Below are 12,460 nucleotides of genomic sequence, written 5' to 3'. Positions count from 1 at the left end.
TAAAGAGCTTTGTACACCAGAATGTAAATAAAGATTGGTTTATTACATGGAAATGAGACATATAAAGTATATAGCCTTCAGTCATCAAGGTTTCACCTATGCAGACAGCAATACAATCATTAAACGTATACACCTTAGCTGTAAAGAGTAAAGAATCATTCGCTACTGAAAAACATAGAAAGAATAATCGCAGGAATATGTCTTCACTAAGGAGAAGAGAAAACCAGGTATGTGGGCATATATCTGTACTTGCAGCAAGCAGAGCACGTTGTCAGGGATATGAGATAAAATTTTCAGTGGACAAATAAAGTGAAAGAAATAAAAAAAATGAAAACAAAATGTGCTTTAAACTGTAGTGCAATACAATTGTACAATACAACTAAATATGAATTTGTGAAATTGAGCATGATTAAGTGGGCACAAGGTGTGGGTCACAATACTGATTATGAATTATGGAAAAAGTTGTGGAAAATAAATATGAAATTCACAACATGTTTTGCAATAAAAGAAAATATGATGAAAATGACCCGCAGATGGTATTTAACACCCACAAGATTGGTGAAAATGTCTTTTTTTTAAAAAAAGGTAAATGTTGGAAGTGTAATGAAAATGAGAGATTTTTTCCACATGTGGTGGTCCTGTAAAGTAATTAAGGAATATTGAGAACTATATATAATCATTTTTTTTAAAGATAATTTTAAAAACTTTCCCCACCTGTGATTTTCCTCTTGGGGATAGAAACAATGGATGTCCACAAAAAACAAAAGAGTTTATTACTATACGCCACTGCCGCAGCTAGAATCTTATTGGCACAAAGGTGGAGAACAAGTATAGTACCCACTAAGGAAGAACGGCAGTGTAAAATGTTTCTTTTTTTAATAGATTTTTTTATTAAGAATTTAAACAAAACATATTATCTTAAAACATATCATCCTTAATCCCCCCCATTTTCCCCCTCCCTCCCATAAAACTAACACCGCCCGACTTCTCTCAGTTCCAGTCTCTGCTTTCTCTATAAATGCTATTCTCTGCATGTTACAAATTTGTATAGATCCTTAATTTGTCTAACTGTTTGTTATCAATAAAAAGTTTGTGAGTATTTATTCAAAACCTGCCAAGCAGTCCAATTCACTTTGTTGCGTCTTTAAGTACTTTGTAAAAGGTTCCCATTCATCTTTAAAGGCACAGTTATCCTTGTCCCGTAGTTTATGTGTCAATTTTGCCAATTCTGCATAGTCCATCAATTTCTCTTGCCATACTTCTTTAGTCGGCGTTTCCTCAGTCTTCCATCCTTGTGCTATTAAGACTCTTGCTGCCGTTGTCACATACATAAACATATTTTTCAACTTCTTTGACAGGTCTTTCCCTACAATCTACAATCCCTAACAAAAATGCTAAAGTTTTTTTTAAAAAATATATATTTTATTCAGGATTTTCTTGTTTTACAGAAGTGTAGTGCCTCGTATTTTTTTTCCCATGTAACATTTTTACAATTAGGTGGAACATTTTCTTCAATTTGTTGCATATCATTTCCCAAAAAAATTTAATTACATTACAATCCCACCAAATATGATAAAAATTCCCCTCCTTCTCCTTACACTTCCAAGATATATTTGAGCTAGTTTTCCCTAACTGCACTGGTGTCATATACCATCTATACATCATCTTCATATAATTCTCCCTCAGCAAAGAACAATGTGTAAATTTTAGATCAATTTTCCATAACCTTTCCCAATCTTCCATCATAATGTTGTGACCTACATCTTGTGCCCATTTGATCATGACTGATTTTACCTCTTCATCTTTCGCCTCCCATTCTAGCAGTATGCTGTATGCAGCCTTCAGTAATTTCACTTTCACTTCAATCACTTCGATCTGAAACCTAGATCTTGTATAGCTAAATCCTTTCTTACTGTCTTCTTTATATGTTTCGTATAATTGTTGATAGTGCAACCAACTCTGAAAATGATCTTTGATCTCGTCATAATCTCTTAACTTCCATTTTCCATCATGGTCCTTTAATAAATCAACATATGTGAACCATTTTCCTTTCTTTCCAAGTTTGAGCAGTAATGCTTCATGTGGTGAAAGCCACCAAGGGGTCTTTGGTTCCAGTAAGTCTTTACATCTCTCCCATACTCTCATTAGTGATTTCCTAATTATATGGTTATAAAAACTTCTGTGAACCTTCCCTTTCCCATACCATAAATATGGGTGCCTGCCAAATCTGTTATCGTGTCCTTCTAATTCTAATGCCTCTTGCTTATCCAACCTCATCCAGTCCCTGATCCATACCAGACAAGCAGATTCATAGTACAAATTGAGGTCTGGGTGGGCAAACCCACCTCTATATTTTGTGTCTGTAAGTATTTTATGTTTTATCCTTGGCCTTCCCCCCCCCCCGATAAATTTTGAAATCTCTTTCTGCCATTTTTTAAAGCATTCATCTTTCAGGATGACTGGTATTGATTGGAAAAGAAATAGCATTTTTGGCAACACATTCATTTTAATCTCCTATATCTTGCCTAACAATGATTCATTCTGCTCCATATTTCTAAATTTCTTTTTACCTCAAGCCAGATTTTTTCATAATTATTTTTAAATAGGTTTATATTTCTTGATCTTAACCAAATCCCTAAATACTTGACCTTTTTGTGGACTTCAATCTCAATATCTTGTTCTAACTCTGTTTTTTCCTCTTCCTTCATATTTTTAACTAATAATTTTGTTTTATTCCTATTTAACTTGAATCCTGCCACTTCCCCAATTTTTTTCTATTACTTTGGGGAGTGAAGTTTTAGGTTCTTCCACTGCTATCACTAAATCATCTGCATATGCTTTTAACTTAAATTCGCTTTTCCCAGTTTTTACACCTATAATCTCTTTGTCTGCTCTTATGTTTCTGGCAAGTACTTCTAGTACCAGGATGAACAATAATGGTGATAATGGGCATCCTTGTCTCGTTCCTTTTTGGATCTTACAGTCATCCGTTTTCACCTGATTTATAATTAATTTTGCTTTTTGTTCTGAGTAAATCGCTGCTATTCCTTTTAGAAATTTAGAACCACTTCTAATTTGTTCTAGCAGTTTTGTCATGAATTTTCAAATGTGTAAAATGTTTCAATATGCCAAACTGGCTGGTCTGGTGTACAGGATAAGAGAAAATGAAGATAAGTAAAAAAAGAGGAATTGATAATGTTTCTTGAAAATTTTAAGAACCAGTATAAACAATACATAGCTTACCAGGACTATAGTAAATCTAGCAGAGATGAAATAGAGTTTTTAATAGATAACAAACTGGATGATTAAAAAGATGTGGATTACGCAGAGTAGTAGAAAAGCAAAGGAACCATGATAAGGGTGGAAGGGAAGTCATATGGTATATGTATACATGTTGTATTTGGTACGAAGTTGTAAGAGGGACAGGGAGAGGGAAGGGGCTAAGTATGCTCCCTGTTCGGGGGGGGGGGGACTGTAATACAATACGATATTTATGTATATAAGTAATGCTGTTATTCCGACCAGTATATAATTATTAAGAAGTCATTATAATTTTACAAGTGCGTTCCAAGTGTCATTATATTTATCCATACACTTTCATAACTCCCCCCGCTACTTTGTTCTGAAATGTAGGGAGATGCCCAGGCAGTGGGACATCTCTGCAGCATGCTGAAGAGACGTAACCTTCTCACTACACTTCTGATTGTGTTGCCATGGGGGCTTCTTCTTACACTGTTGCATCAGTACCCAACTACCCGCTACCTCAACCTTCTGAGAAGTAAGTGCACCAAGCCCAGCCTTACAAAGAGCTTCTTTTTACCCCATTGCAATTACAGTGCTCAGGGATAATTAAAATACAAATGTGAATGTGATGAAGGTCTCGGTGGCACTGCAGTGGGTGTTTTATGATTTATTCTCTCTATTCGACTTGCCTTAGAGGAAACAGATGAAAACGTGAAGGCCAAATTTCTCTTCAATAATAGCACACCACTCGCGAGGGAGGATGGACTCTCATCATGTGCTCGGCAGCTGGCTGTTGGGGCAGCTCCAAAAGTAATCGGGAGCTATGTGTACTCCAGGCCTCCCCCATGGTCAGAGGCTCTGCCTTCCATCTTTGTGATCACCCCTACCTACAGCCGGCCAGTGCAGAAGGCTGAGCTGACCCGTCTGGCCAATACTTTCCTCCATGTGCAGAACCTCCACTGGGTGGTGGTGGAAGACGCTCCCAGAAGGACCAACCTAGTATCCAATCTGCTGGAGAAGACAGGGATCAATTTTACGCACCTGAACGTTGAGACGCCTAAGAGTCTGAAGAGCCCTTCCTGGTTCCCATCTCAAAAAGCAAGGGGCACGTTGCAGAGGAATCTTGGACTGCATTGGCTGAGGGAGAATTTCAGCACCACACCACCACCAGAGGGTGTGGTCTACTTTGCTGATGATGACAACACCTATAGCCTGGAGATCTTTGAAGAGGTATGAGACTCGAGTTTAGGGTGGTTTCATCTTTGGGGTCCATGATTGAGGCACATTGGTTGAGTGCATTGCCTAGCCATAGTGGACAGCCTTATTGGGGTGGATAGGAGGAGGTGCCAAGCCGATGACAAAGGAGAGGTGCTGGAGCTCAGTGGAAGAGCACATGTTCTGGCCTTCGGAGCATACCCCCATTGGATTCAATGGGATTTATTTCTGAGTAGACATGGTTAGGATTGTGCTGTTTGTGCTACCATTTTTAACAACGCTATTGCTGTGCTCATTAACCTGTTGGGCTTTTCAGAAGGTGGGTGCATAGAAGGGAAGTCAGAGGAATCAAAGTGGAACACTTGAGGAATTCTCAGAGGAACGGCCATCACAATTTTGTTTTCTTTCTGACAAGCAGATGCGCTACACAAAGAAGGTGTCTGTCTGGCCAGTCGCCTTTGTTGGGGGCCTCAGGTACGAGTCCCTAAAGCTGAGCCCGGCAGGCAAAGTGGTGGGTTGGAAGGTCGCATACGACCCTAAGCGGCCCTTTGCCATTGACATGGCTGGCTTTGCCATCAGCCTTAGGCTGATCCTGGAGAAGCATCAGGCCACTTTCAAGCTGGATGGAGTGAAAGGAGGTTACCAAGAAACTAGCCTGCTGAAGGATCTGGTTACGATGGATGAACTGGAGCCCAGAGCTGCCAACTGCACAAAGGTTAGCATGGCCTGAATGTTTGCGTAACAGCCTTCCCACCCACCCCCACCCCACCATCCACTTCCACTCTGGAAGGTGCCTCTCATCAGAGATTAGGCAGGCCAAACATGGATTTGGGGGAGAGCGTCCAGTTCTGTTGTATTGGGCACAGAGCTTCTGGGGTACTGCAGATGGTGCCGTAACTATGACATCCAACGGAAGGCGGGGGGAGGACTGGATTTTGGCGTCACCCACAGGGGTGCCAATGAAATTTGAGACACCAAGGTCTGCCACTGGGTAGGCACCCACTCCTGTTTCCAGCATGTTTTAGCATCTGACTGCAATGAACATTAAAGTTTTACTGATATTTTATGAAATGTCTTATGGCTCAACATTCTGTGGCTACAGAGTGTGCTTAGTCTTCATTTGGGGTGTTCCCAAACACTGGGGTTCTGCCAAGCCCTCCGATCCCCTTCCCTCTTGTGCAAATATGCGGGTTGTTGGTTACAAAGGGATCAGTGCTCATGGAATTGTTCGTTGGTTTGTTTCATATTCTGCTTGATTGTAAAAAAATAAAATAAAAACCCACCTCAAAGCAGTTTACAGAAAGATAAGCAATAAAATAAAATTACAAGCCTAATTTAAGTACACAGTTAAAAAACTAAAACAGATGAAAATTAACTCAACTCAGATGAATCCCACATTAGTAGGAGTGATTGTTATTTAATTGGGTGTTTTTTTGTTTTGTTTCATCTTTTAAAAGGGAAGGTTTTTGCTTTGTTTTGTGTTTTGTTTTAATTCTTCACTTGGTGTTTTTATCTTATATTTTATTCTGTGAACCGCCCTGAGATCTTGTGACAAAAGGCGGAATATCCATTTAATTCATTAATAGAAAGAGCAGTATCAACATGCCCTTCCAACAAGGCTTGCAGCTCCTATCGATGTATACATGTTCCAGAGATTTTTCTGTTCAGACAGTATAATTCTGTTCAGATGTATATGTTCCAGAGGCTTCACGGATGGCTGCCATGCATATTTGCCAATATTTGCCTTCAGGTTCAGCCATGACATCCTAATAAGGTGCACATTCTCTCCGTAGGTCTTGGTTTGGCACACGAGGACGGAAAAGCCAGGACTGGGTAATGAAGGCAAATACGGATTCACAGATCCAAGGATGGAGGTGTAATCGGGAAATCAATAAGAAGACAAAAAGAGACAATGCAATGCATCTTAAGTTATTAAATGGTATGATGTATTTTTGTTGTTGCTGATTCTCTCATCTACTTCAAGACTGATTCAAAGAGAAATTATATTTCAAGAATATATGTGGGGGAGGAATGCTGATACTTCCTTCAGATATCCACAATCCTTTGCACAAACTTAATTTCAAGCTCTGTTGAAGATTGTATTTAGCTGCGTTTAGGAAAAAAATGCACTGGTTTAATTTCTGAGGCAGATGCGTGAAGATGAGAAAGACGGACCTTTGGCTGTGAAGATAGCTTCATGCATGGTGCTTAGATAGTCGGTCTAACATTGTCATTTCCCTCACCCACCCTGCTCTGCAGCTAAGCTCAGATGATACTCAGAATAGCTACCGTACCCTTGGCATGCTTCAATGGAGACAGTTGTAGCTTTTAAAAAGCTATCAAGTCAACTTTTAGTTCAAGAAGACCAATAAATAAATAAATCTGCATTTAAAAAGGAAACCTGTGACCTTGATAAGAACTTTAGTTTGGATTGAGAAAACTATGCCTGTTGAATTGGGATTTGAAAGGATGGGAAGGATGAAAACAAAGCAGTCTAAAAAGGAACTTAACAGTGAAACCTATGCACCTTTCCCCAGAAATTTAATAAGCATGCACAGGGTTGCAGCCTATTTAATATATAGTACCATTTTAGATCTGGAGGGACGTGGTTTAAATAGAGGATGGACCATTGTCTTAACTCCACAAAAACTTAATACAAACAATAGTATATCTGCTTCATTTTATTAGCATAATCACTTTTAGGGACTCTGGAGCCACACCCTTTTAATCAAAGTCAGCTTTTATTTCAGCACTACTATTTGGCCATTCAAAGCCCTATTCAGACATTCAAAAGAATGTTTGTTGTTTAGTCGTGTCCAACTCTTCATGACCCCATGGACCAGAGCACACCAGGCACTCCTGTCTTCCACTGCCTCCCGCAGTTTGGTCAAACTTATGTTCGTAGCTTCAAGAACACTGTCCAACCATCTCGTCCTCTGTCGTCCCCTTCTCCTTGTGCTCTCAATCTTTCCCAACATCAGGGTCTTTTCCAAGGAGTCTTCTCTTCTCATGAGGAGCCAAAGTATTGGAGCCTCAGCTTCAGAATACCACCCCATTTTTGTGCAGTTTTGTGATTTCTCCCATTCCCCACTAGGTTTACGGAGCTGAAGTCAGTGGGATTCTAGGCAAAATGTTTGTTTATTTATTAAAGTATTTGGAACCCACTACCAGTGCAGTTTACAAATTTATAACACAGTACACACACTTACACACACTTACACACACTTATAACACAGTACACACACTTACACACACTTACAATTTAAAACCTGGAAAATAAAGGAAAAGGTCTTGAGTACATGGAATGATCTGAGACCCAAATGCTCATACTAATGAAACCAGTATAGAGCTATTATGAAGGCTGACTGGGAACCTGCCTGACGTGAACTGTGGTCCGTTGTCGGAGACAAGGACATCAGGACACCCATGCGTCACAAACAGGCCTCGCAGCACCCGGATGACGGCCTCGGTAGTGGTGGAGGGCATCAGGGCCACCTCCAGCCATTTGGAATAGGCGTTCACCACTACCATAAAGGTCCGACTGTGAAAAGGGCCAGCCAGATCGATGTGCACCCTCGACCAGGGTGTCTTTGGCATCTCCCAGGTGTGTCCCTTAGCTGCCGGTGGTGCAGGCCTTGATTCTTGGCACGCTTGACAGGCAGACACCCAGGCAGTAATGGCATCGTCCATGTTAGGCCACCAGACGTAACACCAAGCCAAAGCCTTCATTTTGACAATTCCTGGGTGGCCAACGTGCAGAGCCTCCAGGACGCGTTGACGGAGTCTTTGGGGAATCACCACACGGTCTTACCACAGCAGACAGCCGCGATGAGTCGAGAGTTCATGTTGTCTGGTTGCAAAGGGCTGGAACTCCCTTCGCCCTTGTGGCCACCCCCTCCACACCCAGTTGAGCACACGGCTGATGGTGCGATCCTGGGCAGATGCGGAGGCTACAGTGGCAGCCGATACAGGCGCTGCCGGAAGATCCTCAATCAGGAGGAGTGATGAAGCTGGAGTCGGGTCTTCCACAAACGCTGGAAGAGGGCAACGGCTGATGGCGTCGGCAGGGCCCATCGATTTCCCCGGGCGATGGACGAGCCGGTAGTGGTAGGCAGCCAGGAAAACAGTCCATCGCAGCATGCGTGGCGAGAGGACCGGTGGAGTTGGACGATCACCGGCGAGGAGACCCAGGAGCGGCTTGTGGTCAGTGATGAGATCAAAAGTCCTGCCACAGAGGTATTCATGGAACCTCTTCACTCCAGCCACAAGTGCCAGTGCCTCCTTGTCGAGCTGGCTGTAATTCCATTCCGTTGGAGATAGTGTCCTGGAAAAGTAGGCGAGCGGTGCTTCTCTTCCATCTGGAAAACGGTGACTAAGGACAGCACCGATGCCAAAAGGTGAGGCGTCGCAGGCAAGGACCAGCGGCCTGGATTCACTGTACTGTACCAGCACACGGTCCAATGAAAGGAGAGCCTTGACTGCGTTGAAGGCCGCCGTCTCCCGATGACCCCAGGACCAAGGCGTCTTTGTGCTGAGGAGTCGGTGAAGATGCTCAGCCACTGTGGCTTTGTGGGGCAGGAACATGTTATAAAAGTTCAGCAGCCCCAGGAACGCCTGCAACTCCATCTTGTTCTTTGGGATGGGGGCCTGCTGGATAGCGCAGATCTTGGATGTGGTCGGGTGAAGGCCGGAGGCGTCGATAAGATAGCCAAGGAACTCTACCTGTGGAACAGCGATCTGGCACTTCTCCCTCTTTACCTTGAGCCTGGCCTCTTGGAACCTGGTCAGCACGGCACGGAGGCACTCGAACAGCTGCTGGTGTGAGTCTGCGGACACCAAGACGTCATCAAAATATGGTACCATGCCCGGAAGCCCTTGCAGGAAACGCTCCATAAGGCTTTGGAAGATGCCAGGAGCCACACTCACCCTGAACTGCAACCGGCGGCAACGGAATGCCCCTCAGTGGGTGACAATCGTCTGGGCTTCAGCAGTGGCATCATCGACGGGCAGTTGTTGATAGGCTTGGGCAAGGTCCAGCTTAGCGAAGACCTTACCCTCACCCAGGGAATGCAGCAGGTGTTGGACAACAGGAACCGGGTAAGCGTGCTGCTGAAGTACCTTGTTGATCGTGCACTCATAGTCAAAGCAGATTCTCACCGACCCATCTGGCTTGACAGGCGTGACGATGGGGGTTTCCCACTTGGCGTGGGAAAACCGGCTCCAAAACTCTTTGGGCGATCAGCTTGTCCAGTTGTTCGTCCACCTTAGCCTTGAGAGCAAAGGGAACCCGGCGTGGCTTTAGCTTGATGGGGGCAACTTGTGGATCAAGGCTAAAGGAGATGGACGTACCTGTATATTGCCCCAAAGTGCCGTCAAAAACCTCGGCAAAGTCTTTGACCAGACCCTCAGTCTCTGCGTTAGAGATGCAGTTGATGCCGGTGACTTCCAGGCCGAGGGCATCAAACCAGTCTAGCCCTAGGAGGCTTGGCCGCTGACCTTCGACCACCACCAACCGGAGCAGGCCTGAAAAATCCTTGAAGGCGATCCGGTACCGGCCAACGCCTACCACGGGAATGTCGTTTCCCTGGTAGTCTCTCAGGTGTACGCGGTTAGAGTTGAGTTGCCTTTTGGTCACTCTGGGTACCAGTCTTTTGATGGTGCTCCAAGACACGATGGACAGGGCAGACCCGGTGTCGATCTCCATGTCACATGGAGCTCCTTCAATGAGCACCGTGACGTTCAGCTTGCATCGCGTAGGCGAGTCAGTTTGGCCAATCGTGGTTCCAGACGGGCAGTTGGTGAGAGCGAAACAGCTTTCCTTGGCAGACTGGAGTGAAGACTTGGACTTGCGAGTCGGTGAACGGGGGGTGTCAGACGGAGCCGATCGGCAGACCTTAGCGATGTGGCCCCTTCTGGAACACTTCCGACAGATGGCGTCTCTGAATCGACACTTGGCATGGGAATGGTTGCCTCCACAGCCGGCACATTCCAACCCTTGGCCCTTGGACTTCTGTTGGAACTTCCTGCGCTCCCGCTTTGTCTGGTGCACGTCATCGTCTTCACTGGAGGATGCCTCATCACTGTTGGCCTCTTCATGATGCACTGGAACTGGCTTCCTAGCAAGACACGGGCTGCTGGACTTGCGGATCTCCTGGGCTCAGCAGCTTCTGAGGCCACAGCCTCCTCAATGGCTTTCTGTAGCGTGAGGTCTGGCTTGGTGAGGAGACGCCGTTGCAGATGGATGTCCCGGACCCCACAGACGATTCGATCCATCAGGGCATCATCTAAGTCTCGGAACTCGCAGTGCATTGCAGCCTGTCTGAGGGCAGTGGTGTAGTTGCTGACTGACTCCCCCTCTGCCTGGTTCCGGTGGTAAAACGCATGGCGGGCAGCAATCTTGGATGGCTTTGGCGCGTAGTGGTTGCGGAGCTTCTCTTGGATCGTGTCCCATGGTGTTGCCTGGACTGCTTCAGGCACAACCAATGCTCGGGCCGTCTCAAACACCTCAGGCCCACAGAGGCTGAGGAATAGACCCTGCTTCCGTTCATTTGATACTGCTGTCAGCTCGTTGGCTTGGAGGTAGCAATCAAACCGAGCGAGGTAGGAGTCCCATGATTCAGAGGCTGGCACAAATGGCTGTAGAGGCACAAGTGAAGCCATGATTCCGATGCCGGCGTGAAGGGCGATGGATGGAACACAGTGCTCCAGCCGGAACAGTCAGCTCTGAATTGGTTCTGTCCAGTGATTTCGCTCAGTGATTTCGCTCTGTGATTCAGCTCAGTTCAGAGGATGGCTGCATCTGGCTGTGCTCTGATGTCCACCGATCCCATCCTTGTTGCCAGTGTTGAATAGTGGGTAGACATGGCAGACGACACAGCGATTTCTCCAAAACAGCTCTTTATTTTGTAAGCTGGAACAGAACTGCACAGCAAGCAGCTCAGCCGGCCTGCTTTTATAGACAGCCGGCTGTCAACACTGTAGCAACAACAACCCAGGGTTTCCCGCCTAAAATAACTGACGTGGACCTGAGTGAAAACTATCTACAGTATCCCCCTGCTGGCCCAGGGTGAGAACTTCGGTACATAACACATATAGTATTTTGCTAGAATGGGAAACAAAAGATGAGGAGGTCAAGTCGGTTATGATCAAGTGGACACAAGATATAGGGCATAATATACAATTTGAGGACTGGGGGAAATAGGGGAAATTGTGGAAAGTAAATCTGAAATTTACATATTGTTCTCTTTTCAAAGAAAATTACATGAAAATGATGTATAGATGGTATGTTACACCAGTACAGATAGCAAAAATGTACAAAACCGGGTCAAACACATGTTGGAAATGTAAAGAAAAAGAAGGGACTTTCTATAATACGTGGTGGGAATGTAAAGAAATGAAATTTTTTTGGGAAGTGATATACAATGAACTGAAAGAAATGTTTAAAAACCAGAAGCATTTCTGTTAGGGATTCTAGGACAAGACCTGCCAAGAAAAATAAAGAATTTATTTATGTATGTCACAACAGCGGCAAGAGTCTTGATAGCACAAGGATGGAAGAATGAGGAAATCCCAACGAAAGAACAGTGGCAAGAAAAATTGATGAGTTATGCAGAACTGACTAAACTGACATACAAACTGCGGGACAAGGACAAGTGTGACTTTAAGAAAGAATGAGAGCTTTTCACAAATTATCTAAAAAGAAAACAAAATGAACTGGACTCCTTGGAAGGGTTCAAATAAACATACACATATTTATTGGTTGATAACATGATAGATGGATAACGTAAGGATATGTATAATTTTATAACATGCAGAAAATAATATGTGCTGAGAAATCAGAGAAAGGAGCTGAGGGAAGTCTTGGGGAGGGAGGGTTAGAAGGGGGTGGGAAAAAGGGGGAAATATTGAATATGATATGTTTTGATAGTTTGTATGTTGAAGTTGTTAATAAAAATATTTAAAAAAAAACAAAAAAACCAAACTATCAGGGGTCCTTTACTTT

General features: G+C 44.0%; 1 protein-coding gene across 2 annotated transcripts; it reads left to right on the top strand.

The window, feature by feature from the left end:
* The first annotated feature begins 3,476 nt into the window (after window positions 1-3,476).
* Window positions 3,477-12,292, top strand: LOC309531847 (galactosylgalactosylxylosylprotein 3-beta-glucuronosyltransferase 1-like). 2 transcript variants are annotated; one of them, XR_014219474.1, is made up of 5 exons: window positions 3,477-3,778; window positions 3,938-4,473; window positions 4,877-5,173; window positions 6,252-6,397; window positions 11,984-12,292. XR_014219474.1 is itself a non-coding variant. In XM_082221601.1 (4 exons), exons 1-4 carry the CDS (start codon window positions 3,667-3,669, stop codon window positions 6,336-6,338), a joined length of 1,032 nt encoding a protein of 343 aa, XP_082077727.1. In that variant the 5' UTR covers window positions 3,477-3,666; the 3' UTR covers window positions 6,339-7,266. The 2 variants fall into 2 exon arrangements, 1 of the variants encoding a protein (XP_082077727.1); XM_082221601.1 differs by lacking the exon at window positions 11,984-12,292 and having other exon boundaries at window positions 6,252-7,266.
* The last annotated feature ends 168 nt before the right edge of the window (window positions 12,293-12,460 follow it).

The sequence above is a fragment of the Podarcis vaucheri genome, assembly GCF_965113315.1.
Source record: "Podarcis vaucheri genome assembly, chromosome: 4".
NCBI classification, from domain to species: Eukaryota; Metazoa; Chordata; class Lepidosauria; order Squamata; family Lacertidae; genus Podarcis; species Podarcis vaucheri.
This window is presented reverse-complemented; position numbering and strand designations above follow the sequence as displayed.